The 26,879-nt window shown below is 43.8% G+C and overlaps 1 protein-coding gene across 1 annotated transcript in view; it reads left to right on the top strand.

Moving 5' to 3' along the window:
• ST3GAL1 (ST3 beta-galactoside alpha-2,3-sialyltransferase 1) overlaps positions 1-26,483 on the top strand; it is a 77,893-nt gene extending 51,410 nt beyond the window's left edge. The window contains exons 2-7 of the mRNA XM_054296004.1: positions 966-1,760; positions 11,540-11,736; positions 14,972-15,151; positions 20,068-20,113; positions 22,294-22,413; positions 23,843-26,483. Coding sequence (XP_054151979.1) covers positions 1,449-1,760; positions 11,540-11,736; positions 14,972-15,151; positions 20,068-20,113; positions 22,294-22,413; positions 23,843-24,016 — 1,029 coding nt within the window. The 5' untranslated portion in view covers positions 966-1,448 and the 3' untranslated portion in view covers positions 24,017-26,483. The remainder of the gene's footprint in view (positions 1-965; positions 1,761-11,539; positions 11,737-14,971; positions 15,152-20,067; positions 20,114-22,293; positions 22,414-23,842) is intronic.
• Positions 26,484-26,879: the final 396 nt, after the last annotated feature.

Raw genomic sequence — 26,879 nt, forward strand, 5'->3', positions numbered from 1 at the left:
TCATTTGTTCATAAGTTGCACATATTCTGACATGGTTGCGTCTGTGATTTTTTTCCTACCCTTTAAAAAAAACAAAACAACAAAACAAAGAGTGTTATTTAAGCAATGGCACTTTTGGGACTTTTTGTAAACAGCTGAAGTTTTATAAACAACGTGTTTTTCTTCCCACAAAACAATGCCTGTCCCACAATGGCATTCCCACATAACACTGTGGGATGAAGGGATTCATTTTATGACTTTTAAAAACTTGTTTAAATCACTGCTGCCAGGAGGGGAAGGGAGAGCAGCTCTGGGTCCCTCTGTACCTCCAAAGCAGATCCATGCCTCTCTGCCTAGGCTGGGGTCAAGCTGCTGTCACCTACCTTTCCTTGACAGAAAAAAGAGCAGTTTTCCATGTGAAACAAAGGCCATTTATACTTTGATTTTCCCAGTTTGTCCCAGGACATATGAGCTGTTTTTTCTTGGCTTTCTCTAATCTCAAATCCAACCCCATTCCGTAAGAAATTAAGCTGGCTGGGGAAAGAAGGAGAAAATAACTGATTCATCTTCCTCCCCATCCTGCTCCTCCTCCCTTGCTGGGTGCTTGCTGCTCAGCTGCTGAGTTTTGAATACTTTGCTGCATATCTTGTGGCTATCAAGGTCAGCCTGAAGGAGGGAGGGGACTCATTGTCATTCAAATAGCTACAAACTGTAACACAAATAAGGCCAGAGCAGAGCCAGGAGGCTGATTCAATACAGAGACTCTGTCCACAGGTCGATGCTCTGCCCTTTCCAAAATTTCACCCTCACGCTCCTCAGTGTGCAAATACCAGAGCTGAGCTTGAAACCAGGGCTCTGTTTCAAGGGCTCTGACCGGATCAGAAGTTCTGGGATGGGGAGGGGAAAGCAGAGAAATCAGGTTCGGAGGAATGAAAAAAGAAAAAATCTGACCATTTTTCTTTCTTTTTTTGTCTGTGTGTCTCTAGGTTGCAAACTTCTCTCCATGGCTTGAATGGGCATTGGAGCATGTCTCTCTGATGGAATGTACAACCCCAGATGATCCAATTCTTCAGGAATTAAATTCCAAGAAAAAGAATACAATCCTGTCTACAATTTGCTTGTTTTAATGTATGGCTTGCTCTCACACACAAAACCTGAGTTTTAATTTCTGTATGCAGAAAGACAAGGGTCTGCCTTCAGTAAACCCTCACCAGGAGAGGTTTAGCCACAGGACACAGAGAGGTGGAAGGAGCTTGGAAGCTCTGTGAGAAGGTGAAACGAAATACCCAGCCTGTCCTTTTTTAAGCCCATGTGGGGAAGATGAAGCTTCTCCCTTGTGGCTGGAAGTAGTGGAGTCCATCAGTTCAGCCTGGGGCTGGGGTGGTGACTGGCAGGGACCTGCTGCAGCTTTTCCTTTTTGCCTTAAGTTGGACACTGTGCTGCTCTCAGCCAGAACCCCAGGGGCAAAGATGGTTGTGGTGAGGAGGAGGAATGTGAAAGTGTTCACCTTCGCCTTCCTGCTGATCACAGTGACATCCTTCCTGCTCAACTACACTCACCAGGTGACCTCCACCACCTGGGACCCCCGACATCTCGTGGTGCAGTTCTCAGAGCACGTCCAGAAGCTCTTCAAGTATCCCAGGAGACCCTGCAGCTGCCACACGTGCATCTCCGAGCTGGGACATTCCCTCTGGTTCGACCAGAGATTCAACTCAACTATGCAACCTTTCCTGACCTCACACAATGCCTTGATCCCAGAAGACAGCTACAGGTGGTGGCTGGTAAGTGGGGGTGTGGGTACAGCCCAGGCTTTGGGGGGCACTGGTGGTGTCAGGCTTCCAGGGGTGCCAAGCACACAGAAAAAGATGTTTTCTGCCCAAGGCATTTGCTGTCTCAGCTGACAAGGCAGAGGTGGAAGGAGAGGGTGTTTGTGCTGCTGTTCAGCTCAGAGGGGCTTGGAGTGCACATTCACTTGCCACAAGCTAGAGAAGTTCCTGACAGAGTTAGGTGGTGGATCCAGAATTTGCAAATGTCAACTCTGTCATTTTCTCCCTTCTCTTCCAAAGACCAGGCTTTGTAACCCCTGTTTCTGCTTCACATGGGCTTTTTGCCATTCATCAAGGTGGATAATCAAACTAATTGTGAAGTGTGTGATTCCCCCAGGGGCTCTCCCTACCATAAGATAGGTAAATAATTAGCAGGATTAAATGGGAAATTATTTATTCCATGCCTATTAGAACATTCTCTGTTGTGGCTGATGGTGTAAAACAGATCCAGAAAGCTCATGGGTGGCTGTGGGTCACTGGGAAGGAACAGCCCCAGGTGGATCCTTGAGCAGGGTGGTTCAGCTACCCTGATCCAAGCATCATGAAAGCGAGCGGATGTCTTGTTCATAAAGCACAGAAGGGAAAAAGATGCATCCTGTTGTTTTGCTTAACAAAAGCCCCTTTTATGTTCTCTTGAAACAAGACATCAGTTGTTTGATTTACTCCTGGCTGTGCTGCTGAGGTGCTGCTGCAACAGCCCCGGTGAAATCACAGTTTCTTTGCAGCTCTTTTCCCCCTCTTCTGGGAAAATAGTCCCCTGTGCCTTTCTTTGAACCCACAGCAGCCTGCAGCTTGGTGTTCTGCAGCAAGCACAACCCTTGTTGTGGAACTCTGGGCTTCCAGGCCTTCCCTGGCATCCTGAGGGGGCCTCTCCAACAGGCACCCGCTATTGCAGTGGGGACATTTGGGTTTGGAGGGGATGTCAGGTGCTGTGGGAATGAGGCTGTGTCAGATTTATAACTTCTCACTCCACTGGCTGTTGCATTTAGTGCTGAAAAATAAACCCCACTGAACTCTGCCACCTTTAATTGTTGTGTAAATGATATCATTGCTTTATGATGAGGCCCTCCTTTTTGCAGTGAGTCTCAAGTACTCCAGGTGCTGTATCTTTTCACTGCCCTTGGCTTTGATTTCCCATTGATTGTGGTTTTCCTTGCAGCTTCCAGCCACTTTTCCTTCTGGTCCCCATGTTTACTGTCTGGGCTTTGCTGGGGCATTGTGCAGGGAAGGTGGCAAGCTCAGGTCCTTGTCCTTGCCCTGGCTTGAGGTTTCACCAGGGAACTGGGCTGATGTGACCTCTGACAGTTTTCAAAGGAGTGGACATAGCCCGGATTGAGCTCAGTAATGGGAGGATGAGGTTACTCATGGCACCATGAGCAAAGCCACTCTGCATTCTGCACTCAGAACTCACTGATTGAAGCATGAGGTTTGACTGCATTCTCTCTTAGGAAAAAAAATTAAAAGAAGAAAAAGCTTGGGACTCAGTACAGAAGTCTGAATATGTGGTGCTCCTTCTTGTAGTAAAACAGGGGAAAAAAAGAAGCAGTGCTTCCTCAAATCACAGAATCAGTGAGGTTGGAAAAGACCTCTGAGATCATCGAGTCCAACCTGTGCCTGAACACCCCCTTGCCAACCAGACCAGGGTACCAAGAGCCACATCCAGTCTTTCCTTAAACACCTCCAGGGATGGTGACTTCACTGTCACAGACATCTTTTATGAAAAATCCTGTCCTTAGGATTTTTCCTCCTGAGAATCTGAGAGGCCTCAGGAACAAAATGTAAATAATGGTTATCTGCTGCTGTGGAATGCAACAGGTGCATCTGTGATTGGTCTCATGTGGTTGTTCCTAATTAATCGCCAATCACAGTCATCTGGCTTGGGCTCTGTCTGAGCCACAAGCCTTTATCATTCTTTCCTATTCTATTCTCAGCTAGCCTTCTGATGAAATCCTTTCTTCTATTCTTTTAGTATAGTTTTAATATAATATATATCATAAAATAATAAATCAAGCCTTCTGAAACATGGAGTCAGATCCTCGTCTCTTCCCTCAACCTGAGACCCCTGTGAACACTGTCACACTCCACCACCTCCCTGGGCAGCCCATCCAATGTCTGATCACCCCTTCTGTGAGGAAATTCCTTCTGATGTCCAACTTAAACCTTCCAACCATAGTTTTAGACTGTGTCCTCTTGTCCTGTTGCCAGTTCCCTGGGAGAAGATACTGACCCACCTGGCCACAACTTCCTTTCAGGTGGTTGTAGAGAGTGACAAGGTCACTCCTGAGCCTCCTTTTCTCCAGGCTGAGCACCCCCAGCTCCCTCAGCTTCAGTCTCCTGATAGGACTTGTGCTCCAGACCCTTCCCCAGCTTTGTTGCCTTTCCTGGACTTGCTCCAGCACCTCAATGTCCTTCTTGGAGTGAGTGGCCCAGAACTGGACTCAGCACTCCAGGTGTGCCCTCACCAGTGTATTAAAAGTTCAGCTCAACTTGAAACAGATTTTTTAAGAGAAAGTTTGTTTCTTTTTCAGCAAAATGAAGAAAGCAGATTTTTCAGAACAGCCAAAAGTCTCCACTCCCCATCCCTAACAAAAGCTGCTCATTAATTTTCAGGGCTGTCTAACCATCTTTTAGTGTTTTCATTCTTTTATTATTCAGATCATGTTCAAAGGGAATACACCACTTCAGAATACAAAATCAAAGCAATTTTTTTTGAGATGGTAAAAATAAATCTTCTAAGATTCCTAGACTTTTTCAAACTTCAACCTGGATGTGTGAAATATTCTCCTGTCCCCCGTAACTGCATTTTGTGTTGGAAGTTTTTACTCCCTGAAAGTTTTTGCCCTAATGTGTAGTAGATGAAGAAAGTGCCCTGGCTCCTCTGAAAGATGGTTTTGGGTAAACCCCAGACATGATGTGGCCTCACCTCCTCATTGCAGCTGATTCCTTATGTACATGTTGCTTTGGGTAAGCTTTTCCAAGAGTGTGTCATTTCTTCAGTAAATAATTCCCAGGTGCATCCTGAGGGCAACTCCCTTTTTGCTGCTCATTTTTAGGCTCATCTTCAAAACAACTCTGAGATTTTGGCCAGTCTTTAAGAAAACGTTGCTCATGGTCATGTTTCACTCTTGTGTGCTCTGCCAGCTCAGTAATTAGTGACTTTTTGCTATATTTCTACATAAAAAGGAGGTTTGAGGAAACCTGAGATTGCTCCAACTTCTTTTTGCGGTGGGGGGGGATGACTGTGTGTTCACTCTCAGGAGCTGATTTCAGACAGTGGGGTGGTTTTGTTCAGCTGTAATTTTGTTGAGCTGGGGCTCTGAGATGCACTGGAGCTCTTTATTGCATGGCTGTGACTTCCCTGCCATGGGGAGGCCCGTGTGATGTGCTGCCCTAAAAGCAGGCACAGCCCTTGCCTGTGCCCCAAACTCTGCTCTCCCTCCCCCTTAACCCTGTGCTGCAGATGTGAGTAAGTCCTGCTCATCCCAATAGTCCTGCAGCATTAGATCCCTCCAGTCCTAGGACAGTGAGGAGGATTTCAGAGTTAATGACCAGTATTGGAGACAAAGAGACATTTGGGACCAAAGAATGGGGTGGTTTCCCTTGCTTACAGCCCTTCCCATGGCTGCCAGGTGGCTTCATGTTTTATTTGGAGAATATATAGTTTGAACGCTTTCAGCCTGGTAGGATGTGACCTTTAGAAGGAAATATTCCTGCTTGCTCTGAATAAAAGTGTTTGTGTATACTGGATTTGGTGCTGCCCCTTTGCAGGTGGGAAGGAGCAGGGGGAGAAGATCAGTGCCACCATCCCTGCAGTGGCTCAACCTGCTGCATGGGGCAGGGCTGCTCCAGAGAAGGCCCCTGAAAATGTTCCTGGCTTTCCTTTGTTCATGGAAACACGGGGGATGTTGTCAGGATTGTTCCCTGCTTCCCATTTGCTTAAATACCCACAGCTGATAAACTGGCCCTTCATTATCAGGTAGCAAACGATGGCCCAGATTCTCCCGCATACACCCCTGCAGCTGCTCTGTGCTTTTTGTGACTCAAAGTTGGATTGGAATCCCCTTCTCTCAGGGAGGATCTGGGCATTAATAACACTTCAGGCTGTGAACATTTCGTTAGAAATCTCTCCCTCCCTCCCTTTTCTCCCTCTCACCCTTCCTGTCTCCTGCCTCCTCCCTCTCTCTCTCTCCTCTGCCTTCTCTCCTCTGATGCTCAGAGACTGTGAGAGTGTTTTTGCAAGGTGGCACCTGGTGTTACATGGTACATTCCTTTCTGTTTATGTTTTCTTTCTCACCTCCCTGAACTGGTTCACCTGCAAGCTTTCCATTGTTTTACCATGACACAAATGTTGTGGATGTTCTCACTAAATTTCTCATTAAATTTCACTAAATGTTCTCACTAAATCTCCTCACCCATACATAAGGAAACATGGCAAGAATTACATGCATTACAAAGCACAGCATTTATTTATAGTTTTCTTGTTTTGTTCTAAGGGCTGGATACATTTTTCTTGGTGGTCAGAAAGTATAAAAATAGGAGATCAGAACCTGCTGTTCTAAGCCCAAATGTTGAGGTTGATGGATTGAAGTTGTGATAAGTGAATTTAGGCTCAGAGTTTCCTGGCAATCTTCTCTGTAGCACATTGTTCATAAACTATCAAGTTATAAGAACTTTTATCTCGAGTCTTCCAATGTTTCAGGGTTTTGCATTTTCTTTGGAAGAAAGCTCAGATCTTGGGGCCATGTTATTAGTGTATCAAAAAGAAAATATTAGTTTAAACTCATTATATTTGTGGAAAAAATGTAACATATGGCTTAAAAATTTGCTTTCAGTTGGTGAACAAAGGGTCATCCCCACCCAACACGTGCTGGGGAAGTTGGGGCAGCTGCTCTGATTTTTAAGGCAGCAGCAGAGCTGCTTGGCACCTGAGTCATGCATTTTGAATGCTCTCTGAGGAAAATGTGTCCAAATACTTTGATCACCAGAAGTTTCCTTTGAATCTGGGATGCTGTCTGTGACACTTGGAAAGCAATACAGAGGGCTCAGCACTTTGAAGGCAGCTACCAGATCACTGCAGAAGGGGGTACCAAATCCCAAATCCAGGCCAGGCTCCAGGCTCTGGTCCCAGTGCCTGGCCCAGCCCCACCTGCAGTTGAGCTGCCTGGTTGTGACATTTAGAGCAGCTTTGGACATATGGGAAGAACCTGACCCTGGGCCACCTCTCACCCTCAGTGGCAGCCCCAACATAAGTCCAGCTGGGCTGGAGCTGCTCCTCCTATGGTGAGGACAGATGGATGTGGAGGTGGTCCAAGCTCACAGGTCTCTCTCAGCACAAGGGTCCGAGTAGTGTAGGGGTGACCCATACCAACCATGGAAGTCAGAAATTGTAAAACTCAGCATATCATTGTGTGATATTTACAGAATACATGCATGTATATATTTATATTTGAGAATGTCAATTTTTTGACTACACAGATCAATAAACAAAGTCCAAACTCTTGGCAGTTCCTTTCTTCTTCCCCTTCAACTCTTAGATGAGATACATAGTAATTGAAGGACATTAAATATAACAAGAATAAAGCCATATTTTTCAGACCAAAGAGACATCTTTAAAATTGATGATTTCCTTTTAGGCTCTCCTTGAGTCTGTAGAACAGAGATTACCTGGATTTGCCCCACCTGACTCTTGCTAGGATTAATCTTGCTGCTGGACAGTGTTGCATGAGTGTTAATGCCTCCAAACTGCAGCAGTGAGACCATTAGTAGCTGGGCAAAAGAGATTCTCGTTCTCATTTGCTCTTTATCTTTGAAAAGCAGTTTAAAAAAATTAGAAAATCCACAAACCCCAGTATTGCTACCCCAGCTTGCCCCAGGCTGCCTGGCTGTGTTTTGGCAGGAAGATACCTGGAACACCTTTCTTGTAAAGACTGAGAGAATTGGGGTTGTTGAATCTGACAAAGAGAAGGCTCTGGGGAAACTTTATGGCCAGCTTTTAATATCCAAAGATATTGAGAGGAGATATTGAAAAAATAAAGATATTGAAAGGAGAGCTGGACAGGGACTTTTCACAAGGGCATGTACTGATAGCACAAGAAGGAATGGTTTTAACTTGGAAGAAGACAGGTTTAAGTTTAGTTATTAGGAAGAAATTCTTTCCTTTGAGGGTGGTGAGGCACTGGCACAGGTTGCCCAAAGAAGTGGATGCCCCATTCCTGGTGGTTTTCAAGGCCAGGTTGAATGGGGCTTGGAGCAGCCTGGTCTGGTGGGACCTGTCCCTGCCCAAGGTACAGATATTGGAATGAGATGATCTTTAAGGCCTCTTCTATCCCAAACCATTCTGAGATCCATGGCTGTAGCTGTGTCCTCACCACTCCAAGCCATTATCTCTGAGCAGCCTTGGCTGAATTCACACTCTCCCTTTGCACCCCCTTAGCCAAGTTTTGGGTATTGCTGCTCGGTAGTGCTGTCAGTGTGCTGGTAGTGAGAGCCCAGAGAAACCTCCTGAGAAGTTTAAAAAAGCAGCAAATCCCTTGTTATCCTCAGTGGGAGAGTGCACAGTGATGAGGAGGGAACAGCAGGCTCTTCCTTGGAGGGCCATTCATGGGTGAATAAAGGGAGTGCATGAACTTTGAGGGTTCTTTTCTTTTTTCTTCCCTTTTTTCTTTTCTTTTTTTTTATTTTTTTTGCTTGCTTTTTTAAAATGAGAAGACGCAAAACCAGCTAGTTCACTTCTGTGTGTGAAATGGGGAGTTTCTAAGGCTGAGAAATGATTAAGGAAAATTCTCAATTTGGACTCCCAAATACAGTTTATAACAACCTAAGGTGGAGAGTTGACTCTCAAGTGATGCACAAATATCTTATGAAGGGAAGCTGGACTTTTGAGTGATATTTTAAATGGGGCACAAGATGGGTTAAGATGCTTTATGATTTTGGACAAAAAGTTAAATTGCTTCTTTAGACACACATATTACTTGCAGAGACTTCTGAGAAAAGCAGCTACTTCACTCAGGACACAGGGGTCAAGTATTTCAGTGTAGTTAAGGCCACCTGTAGCAGGTATATCCATACTCATGTCCCTGTCACACATCCACAGCACCTGGAGGGAGAATGCTGTCCTAGCAGAGCCACATGGCACTGCTGTGGCTCTGCTCTGCACAGCGTGGACAGACTTTCACTCTGTGATTTTGCTGATTTCCTTATGGGAAAGGCCAGACCTGGTGGAAGTTTGATAAGGAGGAGAAAAAAAAAAAAAAAGAAAAGACAACAATACTTAAAAATAATAGGACACAAATTCGGTGTGGGAAAATAAACTATAATTGGCTTGCAATTGTAATGCTATGAAAATGGTCTTTTTTCAATAAGCCAAGCAAACATTGTGCAATAAGGAACTGGCTGCATGTTAAGAACATTTATAAGCTGAATATGCCTTGGAGTTAAATCAGCTTTGTTGCTTCCTCTTCTCTGTTTTGCTGAAACGTCAAAGAGTAACCACTGTTGATAGAAGATTAGGCCTGAAACGTGTATTTCAAACAGATAATCATTGAGAAATCAAAACAGAGCACTTGAAATGAGTTAAGGACATATGTCTCATTGTATGGATGCTCAGCACACACTGCAATAAGGTCATCACCGTATTTGAGGTCACTGAGGGAATTTCTAGCATTAGTAATGGTCTTTCCCATGGAATTTATGTACAACAGGGGGATTGTAGGACAGTGGTGTCCTGCTTTCAGGTTGGTGTTGGTTCCCATGTTTCAGCTTGGGTGCAGTAGAGTTACTCTGGACAGAAGCATAAAAGAGTGGTGGATACCTGAGCTGTGTAAATGGAGGTGCCTACCCAGGATGTTTCTTACTATCCTAATGCAGCAAAAATGCATCACTACTCCAGGTCTTTCCCTTTTCTGATGCTGTTAATCTGGACGAAAAGAAAATGTGACTTAAAAAGGGCACTCAGGTACTTGGAATTTTCTGGAAATTGCCTTCCTGTTCTTGAATTTTCTCAGGCAAAATCAGTTCAAGAATAAGTTTTTGGTGGGTTTCCTTTTCATTTCTTAAGGACACTTAAGAGCTCATCTTTACAGAGAAGGAGAGCGTATATGGTATTTGTAAATGTGTGTTCAAATGACTCAAAATAAGTGCCTTTTTCAAAAAAGATCATATTTTACTACATTATACACCTGTACTGGACTCTGTGACATCTCTGAAGTCTCAAATTATTTTGAAGGCTACAAGTTTTCTAACACTGTTTTTCTCATATTCACAGTAAGACAAGGTTAGATTCTATTCATTAGGAACACGCAAGAGTTTAGATATGTGGCCATGTGTTTGTTGGATCACACAGAAATTTAGATGACCTTTTTTATTTATATAATTGAGCCTTGCACTGAATGGTGACATACAGAGTCATAATTACAGTGCTCATCTGGTCATCCTAATTACTTTGCATCCTAATCACCTTGTGCAGTCCATATACATGTATATGGATTAGGGAGGATTAGTGGGAAGGTTAAGTCTGTGTGTGCATTTCTTTGTCTTCTTTGTTCCAAGTTCTCAATGTCATCCTCCAGCTCTGAGCTCCAGAGACCTGTTGTTTGTTTCAGTGCAAATAAGGTCCTGCAAAAAGCACAGAATTTAAACAAAAATTACAGTGCTGCACCTGTTTGTATCTGTGTGAGAGAGGGACAGAGCAGGACAAATTAACAGTTCCTGGTGCAGTCAAGGGAAACACATTGGTAACTAAAGCCAGGTTAGCCCAGGCCATTCCTGGAGTTGTGGGAAAATGTGTTTCTCTTCTCTCCCTCCCTGTATTTCCATGCCCTGGGCTGGCAGAGCAGGACAGAGCCTTTTTGGCCTTGTGCTGGAGCCGTTCTCCTTTTGTGAGCTGGGAAGGAAGTGGCACCAGAGGGTGAGCAATGCTGTGTGTGAGCATGCCAGCACTGCCAGCCTCTTCAGTAAATTTCAGAGAGCTGAGCCCCACAAGGGGAGTGTCTGACCATCACCTGCTCTGCACCTGCCTGTGCCTTCCCAATCCAGCCATTGTTTCCACCATGCACCACAGAGCTGCTACAGAACAGTTCCCCTCCCTGGCAACAGACACAATGACCAAATCCGGGTGGTTTTCTTCATCCTGGAGTTTTTTTAGATGATTATACATCTCCAGCCCTCAGGGCTAGCTCTAGTAGTTTCCTATTGCATGAGCAGCTGGTTCCTCCACAGTTCACTTCCCATCTCCCTCTCCCACTCCTGGCATATGCCAAAATTTGTGGCAGGGACATAGGCCGCTTCTGTCTTCCATCAGCTCCCCTGAGGCTTTTCTGTCATTTATAGGAGAGTTAAAAGAAATCTTACACATAAATAAATAAAAGAAATCTTACACATATCCTAACAGAAAATACCTGACCCAGAGTGGTTTTAGGCTTATAGAACACCAGAGGAACATTTATTCTGCTAAGGCCAGCCTCAGGGAAAATACTTGATCTGTTCTGTCATGGCTAGAGAGAGGAAGTGTGGGAATCTGATGAGGAGGAGGAGGAGAAAAAGGAAGCCAAGTTTGAAAAGTTAAGGAGTTTTCCACTTGATTTTTTTCCCACTTTAGCACCCAACACAAAGCCTTGCAGAAGGCAGTATCTGTGGGTAGCTGCAGGATTCCTCTTTGAGGAGACGTTCCAAGCCATCTCTATCTCACAGAAAAGCTGCCTGCGTTGGTAACCTGGAGTGCTTTTTCTCCCCAACAGAAGCTGCAGGGAGAGAAAGCTCCAAAGAGCCTGAATGCCACCCTGGCAGAGCTGTTTGGGGTGATCCCTGGGGACGGGGACCCTCTGCAGGAGCGCGGCTCCAACTCCTGCCGGCGCTGTGCCGTCGTGGGCAACTCGGGCAACCTGCGGCAGTCCCAGTACGGCCACGACATCGACTCCCACGACTTCGTGCTCAGGTGAGAGGGAACACTCAGCCACAGCTGCCTTTGCTGGCTCAAATTCACTGCTAATAGCAGGGACAAGTGATTTCAGGATCTGTCCAGTGAAACCTGGTACTTAAGTCAAGTCTGTGTTTCAGGGGCATCAACTCTGTGTTGGAGGTATCACCTCGTGTTTTAACTTGGATGAAAAAACATTAATAGGTATTGATGGTGTAGCTTGTTCTGCACAGTCCATAATTGCCTGTGTTAAAAAATATAGGAGAAAAAAAGATTTGCACTTATGAGTAAGAGTTACTTCTGCAGCCAGTGCTCATGAGTGATCTTTCAGACATTTAGCTGACTGTATTAGATTTGACTTTCTTGCACTACTTCATTCTTAAGCAGTGGCAGGGTGGGGAAGCCAAAGACTCTTTTCAGTGGACAGGAGTCACCTATTTGGGTGCAGATTTGTAAAGAATGGCATTTTTTTCTTCCTTTTGAGGCAGCAAGGTTGGCTACATTGTTCCACTGAAAGGCAAGCAGGAGCTAGGTAAGCAGAGCTTATCAGCCAGAGGGCAGCCAAAATACCTGGACTAAGTTCATCTCCAATGTGTCATCTGCAATTGGGATATACTCCAATTACAAGGCCAGCTCACCCAATTTTTTTCACTTAAAACAAACTCAGGAGGATTTTTTTCTTTCACACCACAGCTGCCAGCACAGAATAATTTGGAGAGCAGTAAAGGGCAGGAAAGGAGAGATTGCTCTTGAAATGCCACGTGTGGGAATATTCTCTCAAAAGCAACAAAAGCCTTAGTAGGAAGCTGTGCACTGAAGTCAAGAACAAATCAACATAAGGTCAACACTGTTTGAACTGTTAAGCCACCTTGGCTTCTAATGTGGTTTGAGCATGGCATAGAGTCTTCAGGTGACACCTACATCTTCAAAAATCACATCAGGAGTTGCTTCCTGCAGTTGCATGTCTTGCTCCCTGCCAAAAGCACCTCCCCAATGACAGAGGCACCAACCTGGTCTTCAGATTCATGAAGGGAAAGGGAGTGGCCTCAACATATTTCCTACAGGTTGTAAATGTGGGACAGCTGCAAATGTGGGAAGCTGTGGTGCATTTATGCTTAACTCTGTGTCCTTCCATATGGAGACAGCCCCATTCCTGTGTGGACTTTCTTAAATTGCCTGTCTTAACATTTCCAGACCCCTGCAGAAAAGACCTTGCTGGTAAAGCTGGTAGTAATAACTAAAGAGTAACACAATCAGGTGCATGTTTCTGCTCTGAGGCCTTGTCCATCCCATAGGCAGCCATCCCTGGCAAAGGCAAAATTCTGGATCTTAGTGAACCTTGCAGTCTCAGATCTATGTTTCAGTAATCTTAAGCCAGATCTGAGAGGATTGCACAAGGTTTTAGGATTCACCATGAGTGAGAAGAGAAGCTGACCCCTCTATGCATTAAACACAAAATCTTTGACCTGAAATTCACTTCCACACGCTCTGGTAATACAGCCAAGTGCAGGGGAGAGCCAAAGAGTCTGAGGGGGCACCTTTCCTTCCAGACAGCCCCCTTTTATTGGTGTAACTATCTGCTTTCCAACAGAAGGAAGTTCCTGCTTGGTCCTTCCTGCTGAGCTCTACCTTTTGCTGTATGGCACCAACAGCCCCACCATGGTGGCAGGAAAGGTCAATGGACCCAAGGGCAGGCTGTAAGACAACCAACATGTCACCCTTGGTTTTGTCTTGATGGAAAGAAAGACCCATATTTGATACCTTTGACTGACTAATCTCAGGGCAAAACACAGAAAGTCCTGTGCTTTTCCAGGGTTTCTACACAGTATGGTGTGGATCTCTGGCAGGGAAGGCAGTAAAAGGGAACTCAGTAACAAATCCATGAGCTGGCAGGATATTCTAACTACACTAATAACTCCCTTGAAGGGAGTTAGAAGAAACTTAAGTAATTCACCTGGGGGAGAGCTGCAATAACACAGCCTGGCATAGACTTGATAAACAGATTTTGCCTCTCCTGTTATCATTAACCAGGGCAGCATGTTGTCTGGCAATGTATGATGCTCCTCATTACCTCGTCAGCTACATCCCTCCTTGTCCTCCCTGTGCTTCTGCCAGGAGCTGAGATAATGTTTTTGCAGGGAAAAAAAGCATTTTGCTCAGAGACAGCTGAGGGGTTTCTCCATGGTTTTGCACAGCACCATGGATTCGTACAAGTTGCTTCAGGGATCTCTAATGTACACTGTGCTGCACCACAGAAATATGCAAATCTCTGCCACTGAGCAGCTAAAGCATCAGGGAGAGAATTGCTGATGTGTTCCCAGATTGGCTTTCAGAAGTGAACACAGGCATAGAGGCATTCCTGCAGTCCTGAGTCCAGAAATCCTCTCTCTGTTCCCTGTATGGGCCACTCATGTAAGAGTCAGTGATCCTTGTGGGTCCCTTCCAACTCAGAAAATCCTGATTTGGGGAATCTGTGATACATCCAGCATAAGGTAGGGCAGCCCTGTTTGGCCAACACATCTTAACTGAGCCCTGGAGGTCCTGGGCAGATTTCCAGATCTCCATGCACTGACCCCAGGGTTCCCTAAAGCACCCCATGTGTGCAGAGCGACCATGAGTATCTGTTGGAGTACCACAAAGTAAAAGTAAGGTTTGAGTAGATGAAAGGTCAGCAACAGCTCCTGTATTTGTCAGTGTCTTTGTGTCTATTTGGCACTGACTTTTGTGCCTTTTTGTGGGAGAACCATAAGGAATATTTGCTGCTTCTCATCACTCATAGCATAGTTTATTACCTTGACCCTAAGACATTCAAATACACCTGGATGGATAAGGGCGAAATGGAACTGTAGGAAGTCAAGCTGATGTACTTCAGGGCAATGTTTTTCTCACCAGCTGGAGGATGCAGCTTTAGGATGAAGTGAGATGTGTCCTCCTGGACTCACCACTCTTTTGATGACTGCAAATGGAACACAGGAATGTGCTCAGAGATACACTTGGTACACTCCTGTTCAGGCCAAGGAATTCCACACTAAAGCTGAGCTTTCATTTACTGTTCAGTCACATGGGTTATGATCATTCCAGCTTGTCTGAGGACCCCTACACCTCTCAGGGCTGTCTGAAAACCCTGCATATAGCATTCCTTTTAGCCATGGGAGCATATTCCTGACCTCAAGCAAATGACTTGGTGAAAACTCACATGTTCTTGCGCTTACCTAATTCCTTTTCTGTCTCAATTGTTATTTTTGGGCTGCAGAATGAACCGTGCCCCCACTGCTGGCTACGAATCAGATGTTGGGAGCAAGACCACTCACCACTTTGTTTATCCTGAGAGCTACAGAGAGCTGGCAGCAAATGTGAGCATGATCCTGATCCCCTTCAAAACCCTGGATCTGCGCTGGGTCGTCACTGCTCTCACCACTGGCACCATCAACTTGTGAGTAAGGGCAGGCACAGGGGGTGGGAGCTCCATGTTTCATGCTGCTCTAGGAGATGGTAGCCTGTGTGGGGCAAATCCCTGCTTCTGGTAAGGCCTAGGGGTGCTTTACAGACCCTCTCAATTCAGAGTTCAGCCCTAAACACTTGATTTCTAGGAAAAGATTAATGTTATGATTGCTGTTGAGGCAAGGATCGAGATCCAGTCCCTTACATCCCCAGAGGTCTCTGAGAAATGAAAAGAGGAGTTTTTCCTGGTGGAGGTGACCAGTTTGGTCAGAAGGCTTGTGAGCTTTGGGTTTCAGTGCCTCATTTTGGGCTTTTCTGCTCATGCTTCCTCCTCTCTGGGTCCCATGGGATGGAGAGAGAGAAACAGCAAGCATCTCTCACAGCGGCTTGTGAGAATTTTTAGGGAGTTGTAAAGATGTAACAACTTGTTAAGTACAAACAATCTGCAAATGGTGTTTTTCTACTTCGTCTTTCTGTTCTTCTCAAAGACAGTGTGTGAAGATGTTTCTGTTAGTTAGCCAATCAAATAAAACCTATCATATCACTATAAAAACTGCATGGTTCTCTTGAATAAAGCCTTCTTTGCTCTTTCTACAATACTACCTCCTGCCTGTTCCTGTGTTATTCTTAGCACAAGAATAACACCTTGGAGTCAGTACACTTGCAGAAGAGGATGAGGAGGCAGAGGGGGCTCTGCAGGCTGCTGACCTGAGGCAGGGAGAGCAGATGCAGACTGCAGTATTTGTTGTCCCGTCCAGAGGATGAGCTCCCCTGGACAGGCTGGTCAGGAATTTGGTCTGGCTTTCCTGGTGGAATGTGACTGAGAATTGTGCAGAGGAAACAATGTTTTATGTGTCACCTCCACGTCTTAGCCTTAAATTCAAGATTTCTACTTGGCAATAATGTGGCACACTGGAATTTATTCCCCAGTTCTTTTCTGAGTGCTGTCAGAAGTAAAGGTTGTCTCCTGCTAGATTTATGGCAGCACCAGAATTAGAAATGTGATCAAAATGCATGTTTCTTCTGGAAGCCTGCTAGCAGATTCGTTTCCTCCCTCTAAGCTGGCTTTTCCTAATCCAGAGAATGAAATACGTGACATTTGTGCTGTGTGTGAGGTTATCTGCTGGATGTGAAACCACAGCCCTGTGGGGTTGCTTGGTGACACTCTGCTACACACAGGCAGCAAGAGCAGATCAGATTGCTTTACTCCGGAGGGAAATAGTTCAAGACATTTAAACTTTTTTTCCCAGTTTCAAAGTCTCAGATATTTAAACTTGGAAAAGTGTGTCTTGGGCTTGCTGACGGGGCATAAGAACCACTTCACAATTTTAAGACTCTTTGATGGAAAAACAAATGAAGATTTATTTCTTCTCTTCATTTCTTTTTCTCTCTTTGTAGATACATTTTAGATTCTTTTCATTTATTATTAAGATTCCCTTAACTTGTAAAAAATCTGTGTTAGCTTCCTTTTACCTTTTTTATCAGCAGCACGTAATACATACAATCACAAACTGGCTTGAAAAAAATCCACTTTCAAGACACACTCACAACTTGGAAAAATCAGTACACTTAGAAAAGTGTACCACTCACTACAAGTCACTGGGGTGCTGAAGCCTGTCCAGAGAAGGGTCATGGGGCTTGGGGAAGGGTCTGCAGGACAAGGAGCAGCTGAGGGAGCTGGGGGTGCTCAGCTTGGACAAAAGGATGCTCAGGGGGGTCCTTACCATTCTCTACAGCTCCCTGACATGAGCTGTAGCCAGGTGGGGATTAGTCTCTTCTCTCAAATAACAAGAGACAGGACAAGAGGAAATGCCTCAAGTTTCACCAGGGAAGGTTTAGATTGAATATCAAAACCAATTTCTTCACCAGAAGTGTTGCCCAGCACTGGAGCATGGGAGTGGTGGTGTCACGGTCCCTGAAAGAATTTAAAACATGTACAGGTGTGGCTCTTAGGGACATGGTTTAGTGATGACTTGGCAGTGGTGGGTTAGCTTTTGGGCTCAATGATCTTAGAGGTCTTTCCACCTAAATGATTCTATTGTTCTATAATTTACATGGGCACATGTTTTTCAGGCAGGTCCACTGCCTGTCCCTGCCCCAGGGGAAAGCTCTTGGTGCTTCTGAGCTCTGAGCCCTGCACTGATTTCAAGTGAGCCCTTAGCCTATTAGGCAGATATAACTGACCACAATGCACTCACAGCACAGGAAAGTGAAAACACCTTTGCTTAATAAATTACAGGATATATCATATATTTATAATTAGATTGTACATATGGGCTTGGTAAGCATCTGGTGTAAATTAGTGTGCAATTATTTCACCACATGAAAGAAATACCACTATTTTAAGATGTTTGCCATACTCAGAACAGAGAAATTGCATAATTAATAAGCTGGAATAATAAAAGCAGAAAATCATAAGCATACAAATCATAGCAATGTACATAGCATAATTTTTGCCTTGTAGAATTAACCTACAAGTATGCATTAAACACACAGTGTCAGATAATGGGTATAAGGAAATTGTTGAGTGCACATTTTTAAAGGGGAGAAAGCATGAAATAAAAATAAAACACATTTGAAAGTCAGTATTTTAGAAAGGAAGAAGTACTTATCTGCTTACCCTGGTCTGCTTGGGCATTTTTCCACATGCACAGCCTGCACAGTGTCAGCTGAGTTTAGGCTAACAAGAACCCAAGTGCACTCATAGCTAAAAAAGATAAGCATCCTCTATTGGTTAGACTTTTACACAGTCTTTAATTTTCTGTATGAAAGAATTTCCTAAAACTCACAACCTGTGAGTTAAATATATTCTTCTCTTAGTATTACCATAATTCTTGCAATTTTTTATGATTCAAAACAAAAGCCAAACTTCAGATTGCCTTAATATTAGCTTCAATTGACAGCTGAGTGATTCTCTCAGACACTCTCAGTCCCATTTGACTGATGTATTTCCATCTAAAAACATCTCTCTAAGGCTAAGCATTGTTCCAGAAAAGACTAAGAAATGCCTTTTCTGGGATAGGAAAGTTTTTTCAGGCCCTCAGGAGCCATATATTTACCCTGGTTGCCTTCACTTGCAAATCTTTTGGGAATCTGTATGGTGAAAAAACTCCACTTTGTTTGGCAAAGACAGTGACAGTATTCCCTAAAATGTTACACATCTTGGGTCAAGGGCTCAGTAAATGTTTTGGGCAATGAAATGAATGTTTTATACAGGGACAATGACAGATTCCACTGGAGCCCTGCAAGGTGTTTCATGGAAGATGTTTCCCAGGTGATGTTCCACTGCCTGGAACCTCCATCACAGGTGTCACTGTCCCACTCCTGTTTGGTGCCTCCTGGGTCGCTCATTCCCTGGCTGCCCTGCAGCCCAGGCTTTACATGAGCATCAGAGCAGACATCTTAACCAGTGTGCAATATTTTCTGTGTCATTTTATGAAATTGTGCAGTCACATGACAGCAGGACTTGGGTATTCTAAAAACAATGAAGTAGATCTTGGTTAAAATGACTAATATGTCGTCTGACAAAAGCTCCAGCAGTCTCCTGGTCAGATCAGAGATGTCCACAAGTACTGTCATGACACTACATACTCATCTCTTTGGTATTCTGCTGTATCTATCCATGACATACAGCCCTCTTGTTCCTTCCACATCACCTTTTTAGAAAATATTTACTGTTTGTTTATATGATACTAAGTAGATTCTACCAGCAAAGAAGCCATTTTTGTCTTGCTGAGCACAAAAAGGGCATGGGATCACCAAGACTGTGTTTACTGATTTGCTGATCAAGGTCAGGCATGGGCTGCAGCTGCAAGGGAATATTTGCCGAGACCAGATTGAGAAGTCTGCATGAGTGTCCCTTTCCCCACCAGCATCACCTCCCAGGAGCATTGGAACCACCATCTCCTCTCTCACTGCCTCAGCCCTGAGCACAGGAGAGCATTGCCAGGTCACCACTGTTTGGGTAGATTTAGACTAAGTTTTAAAAGTGATGATGTTCCGTGGTTCAAAGAAAATAAACCTTGATGACAGGAACCTTGTCACCAAAACCCAAGTGAAAACATTGAGACTGAGCTAATGGAAGGTTATTTGATGATTTACCCCAACCTATCTAAAAGGTATGCAGGATATATTTTGGGATATACTCCAATTACAAGGCAAGCTCACCCGAATTTTTTCACTTGAAACAAACTCAGGATGTTTTTTTTCTTCCAGCACTCGTGATGAGCTGTGCAATGCCAGCGCACACTGTGCATGAGATGTGGGGAATAAACTTTTTTTTCATTTTCAAGACATGACTCATGATTTCAGCCGAGTCATAAGGTGTAACTTGGAAGTTTGATGCTGGAAACTGCAGGAAACCTTCAGCATCACCCTGGGGAGGAGGGAAAGAGCTCTCTGAGAGGGGCTGCGTGCTGGAATGCCTGAGTTCCATATAACCACAGAACTGGTGAACTCTGAAAATCATGTGGTCGCTCCGAGTGTTAGGAGAGGAAAAGTCTCCCCCTGGTGGGAGAAGGTTTTTCTGCCATGAAATTAAGTGGAAAGTCCTTCCCATCATCAAAGACTGTAACAATAATGATCCAAGAATTAGAAGTCTTGAGCTCCACATAGTATTGACTCTACAGTATATTCTCAACTAAATCTTCTGTGTCCTACTGTCGATAATTAACTTGAATAGTTAAGAATGGAATAGTTTCCTATAAAATTGCTTCAGTGACAGCTCAAGTTTTTTCCTGCTGTGTTACTTAATTGCAGCCTCATTTTACAACAACTTCTTGAATTTACTACTTTAGAATAATTTGAATTTATCACTGTATGTGAAGAATATTCTTTCTTTGGAATTACATGAAAATACTAATAAGTTGGGCTTTTATTTATCATGGTGCTTTCTTTTTTCTTTAACAGCACATATGTTCCAGTTCCAAGGAAAATCAAAGTCAAAAAAGAAAAGGTGAGCAGTGCTGGTTTGTGGGTTTGTTCTGCTAATTTATTTGTAGGTCTTTTGCCTGTTTGGGAGACTGCAAGAATCCAAGCAAGCCCTTGACATTCATAAAAAGTTGCAAAATACAGACACTTTAAAAGGCTCAGCTAAGCTAAAGATTTGGCTCCTGTGTGCCATTTAGGCCATAGATCAACCACTAAATAACTGTGGTTGGAAAGAAATTGCTTTTGTGGCTATGCCATTGCACGAGCTCTGTTCTGAAGGCTGCGTCACTTCCTCTGGTTCTGCTCAGGAACATTCAAAGTGCAGCATTGTCCTGCACAGTAACTGCTCTGGTCCTACCCATTGCAGCCATTTGTATGTAATGATACTGAGGAGAGATGTCAGAGGTTTTCTGAAATAATTTTAATTTCTGAACACCAAGGGTGTTCCTGATCCCAGGTCCTTGTAATAAGGAGCTAAGTGAACTCTGAACAAATAAAGCTGTGTGTTTCCAGGTCAGTGGAGAATTCCTGGTGCTAGGCTCTTAGCCCACAGCTGCAGTAATTACCTGCACCCAATTAAACAAGCTTGGAGGCTGAGCTCAGGCCAAGCCCAGCAAGGTTTTGCTCCAGGTGTGTTCCAGCTCCCACAGGCAATGCTCGAGCACAGTTTGCATGAGAGCACAGACAGGGACAGGCTGGGGGCAGGATTTGCCATGGGGTTAATTCCCATGGAGGAACTTCAGCCCCTGTGAAAAGACTTCTGCTGTTGTAGCTGCATGGTTTGAGGCTTTAACCCAGGCTGTCTCTTCCTATAACCAGCAAGAACCTCTGGCTTCCAGAGAAACAAATGTCTCTCAACCTTTGGACAGACTGATTTTCCAAAGAAGTACAGGTGTCTAATCCATCAAGGGTTGTTAAAGCCTGACATTAGTTCCAGATCATTAAAATTACAAATTAAGGCACACACCTTTCATTCAAGAGGCCAGGTTTTGCCAAAGCCTTCAGGTGAGACCCTGAGCTAGTATCAGTTTATTTTCCTTTCCTTCAAACCATGGACCTCTAGGGTGCAATAAATAATCCCTTAGCTCATCCTGACCTGTTGTGGGGTACATGATAACCTCTGCAAGACCCCTGTGAGAAGCACCAGGGCAGGTTGTTAAACTCACAGCACAGCTGAGGGGCAGAGCCCAGGGTGCAGTGATATGCAGCAGCTTCCTGAGCATGAGAGGAGAAGCCTGTGTTTCTTCCCACACTGTGCAATGCAAAACAGCCTGTGAGAAGAGATTACACACGGATGCAATAGCAGCAATTAACCTCTGACTCTCTAAAAGGAAAAGCCTTGCAGCTAACCACATAGCACTGAAATGCTGTCACTCTAATTACAAACACAGCGTGGAGGGAAAAGTCTCTGCCTCATTCAGGGGAGGGTGTTCAAACCAAGGGCTCCTACCAGTCCTTGGATTTACTGTACTCTCAGGTCTTATCTTAAGTGCTCTGTCTCTGGGAGATGACCTTTGTGAGATAAACAAATGCATTTTATGTCTTGTAAGAAAAGAACATACAGCATAGAAAATGGCATGTTTGAAAAACAGGATAAAAGAAGCATACACGACCTGATAGGCTTCCTAAGGTCCTTGGTTTCCTTAGCTCTGTACTTGTAGAGATACCAAGACATGGCTGGCACATTGTGCAGAAGAGGCAGTTGTTCTTATGTTCCCAACTCAAACTGATGGGAGCTGATGATCTTAGGGGTCTTTCCTGACCTGAATTAATCCATGGTTCTGTGAAATGTGTCCTGGCATCTCATGTTTGCCTTGTTCAGGACTCCAGCTCCCCAGAGCTCACCTGCAGGGTGCTGCAAGGAGAGCTGAATGGCTAATGCCTAATTTCCATCTCAGTTGTGCTGTTTCATTCCCATTAGTTTCAGTAGGAATCTCCAGGATTTACATTACTGTAAGCAGGAGGGATATCAAGACCAAGGAAGGGCTGTTGATATGTAATTGCACATGGGAAATATTCTTGAATGCACTTAATATGGGACTTATTTTGCCTTTTATTTGCCTTCAAGGAATAACTATTATTATTAGTTATTATATAACTAATATACCCTGTCCCCTACCCCAGTGTCCTTTAGGAATGACGTGCTACCATTGTTTTTTTCCCAGGGTATGTTATTAATGAGTCTTTCTCTCCAATTTTGCCTAGATCCTGGTTTATAATCCAGCTTTTATGAAATACATCTATGAAAACTGGCTGGAGCATCATGGGAGATACCCCTCCACAGGCCTTCTGTCTTTGATGTTTGCTCTCCATGTATGCGATGAGGTAAAGTCTGTCTGTGTGTGGATATATGGATAAAAATCAGGACATTTCACACTGGAGAGCCAGGAACAACCCCTGGCCACTCACTCAGCCTTTGTTTCCCCCTCTCCACCTTCTCTTCAGACATGTGCAGACTCCTCAGAAGCATGCAGACATGCTCCAGTGCCAGTGATGGATTTTTTTAATGTCAGCAAATCATAGAGTTTGCTATGTACTCCAGGAGAATATAATTAAACATAAACAGAGATTCCAGCTGGTATCAAAAGACATCTAAACATGAATGGTGTCTGTGCCCATCTTGCTAGTGAAAGTTTGAATTATGTTTTGTCTCCTATTTTCAAACTCAGGCTTGTGGGTTTATAATGTAGGTTGCAGTAAGTGCCTTTGCTCCAGCACTCACTTGGGGAAATTCCCTGGTTTGAGTGATGTGAGGTGCTCCAAGGTGACTGGAGACTCAGCTAGTTAGAGTAAGGCCAGGTCAGCTCTACAAAATCCTGCAAGTATGGGCTTGTCAGCATGGGGCATCAAAATCACTTTGCTGGCAAAATCCCTGTCCTGGACACACATCTGCTGCTGAGAGTTTTGGTTCCCCAGACCTGTTGTACTTGGAGAGGTGATGGAAATACTCCTAAAGATATTGGAAGAAACTCTATCATAGTCACAGCAGATTGGCTGGAGCCTGTTTTCTGGTGAGCAGGCAATGAACAGGGCACTGACATTACCCAAAACAACTCAAAAATAGCTCATATTTGAATGGACCTGGGTGTGGTTGATTTAGGGAGCTGCTTTGGGGCTATGACCCATTCTAATTCAGTCAGACATTTCACCACTCTCAGTTTAAATAAATCAGTGGTGATGTTTGGATTGTTACCATCAGAGGAGACAGACACAGCCATCAGCAAATGAGCCTTTGAGAGAGGAGAGGCTGTAGCTGGGCACACATGCAAAGAACATAAAATCCATCTTTCTCTGAAGTAACTGCAAATATCATATAGTCAAGCATATAAATGTGGTCACCTGGGTCATTATTTGGAAGACCAGGACCAAACAAATTTTTTTTTCAGTTTTTGTGGCTTAAATCAGCTGAAGAGAGATTCCCATCCCAAGCCACTGATCTCCTGAGGTCAGCGATGCTTAAGGGATAGGAATGCATTTTCTTATTGCTAAAGAAGAATTAATGGATAGAAATCTCCTTTTCCCTCTGAGCTGAGGTCTGGTGGTGTCTCAGCATAGCTTAGGATGTCACATGCCCTGGGTAGGCCTTGGGCTGTTTCTCTGTGGTCCTGTCATGCAGCAGGAGAGCTCGGGACGCCACTGAGCACCTCAGGTGCTGCTGCCTGTAAATACACTGAGAAGAAAGAGTTTCTTCAGCACTTCAGATGTAAAGCAATTGCTTTCCAGTCCATAACTCTAGTTCTCCCTTCCCTCCTAGGTGAATGTGTATGGCTTTGGAGCAGACAGCAAAGGACACTGGCACCATTACTGGGAGAACAACACTTCAGGTGGAGCTTTCCGGAAGACCGGCGTCCACGATGGGGATTTTGAGTTCAATATAACTTTGACTCTTGCCTCCATTGAAAAAATAAAATTCTTCAAGGGCAGATGACCCTGGCCATAGGGACAAGTGGGGGCTGCAATTTCCAGCATGCAGCAGAACAAAGCTCAGTGCAGATGATCTGGGCACCAGCCAGGTTTCAGTGGGTCTGCATTGGTGGGTTTGGAGCATCTCACGCCGCAGGGACGAGGCCAAGGCTTCCAAGCTGCACATGATTCCCCATCCTGGGATAGCTGGGAGCTGCCAATCAGCTGGAATAAATTAATCTCTACTTAGGCACTATGGCTCAATTCTTGAATTACTGATGAAAGATCTGCCTGTTGCAATTAGAGGAAGCCTGAGCACAGGAACTGCTGTCTGTGTGTCTGTTCTCTCCTCGAGCAAGGCAGCAGATCCTTGAAGAAGAGTGAAAATGACTTCTGGGACCTGAAATCTGCTAAGGCAGCTGTGAACATCATAGTAAGGATTACCTCAAAAAAAGGAATTCACTTCTGCTGTTGATCTTCTTTTCGAACCACCTCTTCTCTGTTCTCTTATTACTTCTGTTTTCATGCTGTATTAAGGAAAAACATGATGAAGTTGCCTGGAGGAGTAAATATTTCAACCATTGCCTCATTTTGCATTGATAGTGTCTAGAAAATATTAATCAAATCATCTCATGTATTATTTAATATTGCTTCCTACACAGCCATAATGATGGAGAAAATAATACTGAAAACTCCAGGAGAAAAAATGGCCTTTTTAGCCACTTGTTTGTCTCATTTGGTTATATGTAATTTTTGGGGTTTTTGGGGGTATTTTGGTGGAAAATACTCTGGATTTTTTTTTAATTATTTTTTTATTTAATCAGTTTAAAATTGGAAAGTGGACTTTCTTCAAGTCATTTATATGTGCCTTTTATAATTGTGCAACAAATATGATTTTTTTTTAATATGACAAGCCCTAAATTCAACATTTTTATAAAAGGGGGAAAAATTAACCAAAGTTTAGCTTCTGTCTGGTGTGCTTTTGTAGTCAAAACCAATAATAACAACTCCTATATTGTATTTGAACAAACACAAACAAGACAATTTTTGAAGGTAGCTTTTACCTTTTTTATGGGAAAATATTCAAAAGTCACAAGGAAAAATTTCTTCTTAATTTTTTTTTGCAAGTTTAAAAATGCAGTATCTCTTTACAAGGTCTCTATCCAAAATGGAAAAAAAAATCATTGTTTGGAATATTAACTAGTTATACACTGGGAATCTTTTGCTCTGTAGCAGCACCTACAAAGACACAATCTGTCCAAGCTGATCTTAGAGCATGAGACAGATTTCAAAATCATGTACATCTCTGGAGAAATGAGTATATTGATGTCAGTACCTCCAGGCAGTGAAATGAGGGAAGTTACAGTGGGGGTTTTATACTCACAGATTTTTGCTGGAATCAATGCATTAAAGCTTCAAGGACAGATAAAGTGTAAATCCAGCTTCAGTCAGTGAAGAATAGAAAACTGTGGTCTTTTCTTCTCCATATGATGAAAATAGGACTTATGGATTATGGATCCACTTTCAGCCTTGGTGAAACCAGAGGAGTTCTTGCCACAGACTTCAAAGGACTTTTGATCAGGCTTGGGAAAAAATGGCATATTTAATTTTTAATGTATCACATTGGTTGGAATTTCTGGCAGAAGAAACCATCATCTAAACGTCCTCTCTTCTATGCACCAGTTGTGGCAGAATGTCCAAGCAGATGAGTTTCTGAGCCAGTGAAAGCCCTTCAACAGTGAAGAGCTTCCTCCAAGATTTATCCCCTTGTCTTTCTGCACCAGTTGGTATCAGTGAGGTGCCCTCCAAGGCAGCAGCACATGGCACAGTGGCATGGGCACAGTGGCATGGGCGCTGGAATTTTGGGCCAAAGCACCCCTCACCAACATGAATTGCTTTGCCCACGTGAGTATTACTGGACTTGTGGCTCATAAAGAGCCAAGAATGCCAAATGTCTGTGTGGGAACTGAGCTCCCTCAGCTCGTGTGACCCTTCATTGCAGCAATATGGAAAGGGCAGGATTTTCAAATCCTCAAATCCTCATGATGAGACCTGTTCACAATCCTCATGTCAAGAAGCCATTTCCCAGCATGAGCTGACCTGGGTGTCACAGGCACAGCAGATTTGATGGGCTCACTGTTTCCTACAAGTCCTTTGTGAAAGAATGAAGCATTACTGCCTGAACCATGTTTGTTTGCTTTAAGGATTCCAGCTTGTTTAGATTGCTGTTAATCAATGTGGCTCTTGTGAGATGCTGCAGTAATACAAACAAAGCAAGTTTAAGTGGTAAAAGACTACGTGTAAAATGCCAGTCATAGCTCCACAGTGTGACTGGATTTTGGAGCTTCAAGTACTTTTCTTTATTCCTCATGGACAAATATTAGTAATTCAGAAACATTGACTGCTCTTTCAGTCATTTTTAGAAAGACTTGAAAGAAAACTCATGGTGGTTAAATCCCCTTGATGTTTTGTTGGTTTTTTTTGTTTGGTTCTTCTTTGTTTTTTATCACAGGGGTCAATTTGGAATCAAAAACAGTGGAAAAAGAAGCCAGCTGCATTCTAGCCTGTGTTGTTTGAAAGTTTCCTTTTTCTGTTCTAATAAAATTTCCATTTCCCCCTGAACATTCTGCCTCTGACAGCACATATAAAACCTCATGGCTCATACATGCAGCTAGATTTAGTGTCTTCATCATGGAACAAGCTGCAATTCCCATTTAATTTTGTTGCCAACAGCAAGCAGTAACTGTGTACCAGTGATGTCCATTTTTCAGAGTGTAGGAAGAGCAGAGTGGATCTCTCCAGGTGTAGGATGAGGAATAGTCTGTGCCATCATGTTTCTATTCCAGGGGAACTTTTTCCAGAGTCCTTTAGGCAGCTGACTGTTGTGT

The sequence above is a fragment of the Melozone crissalis genome, unplaced genomic scaffold (assembly GCF_028551555.1).
Source record: "Melozone crissalis strain CALT ecotype California unplaced genomic scaffold, PUWL_Pcris_2 ptg000002l_1, whole genome shotgun sequence".
Lineage (NCBI taxonomy): Eukaryota > Metazoa > Chordata > Aves > Passeriformes > Passerellidae > Melozone > Melozone crissalis.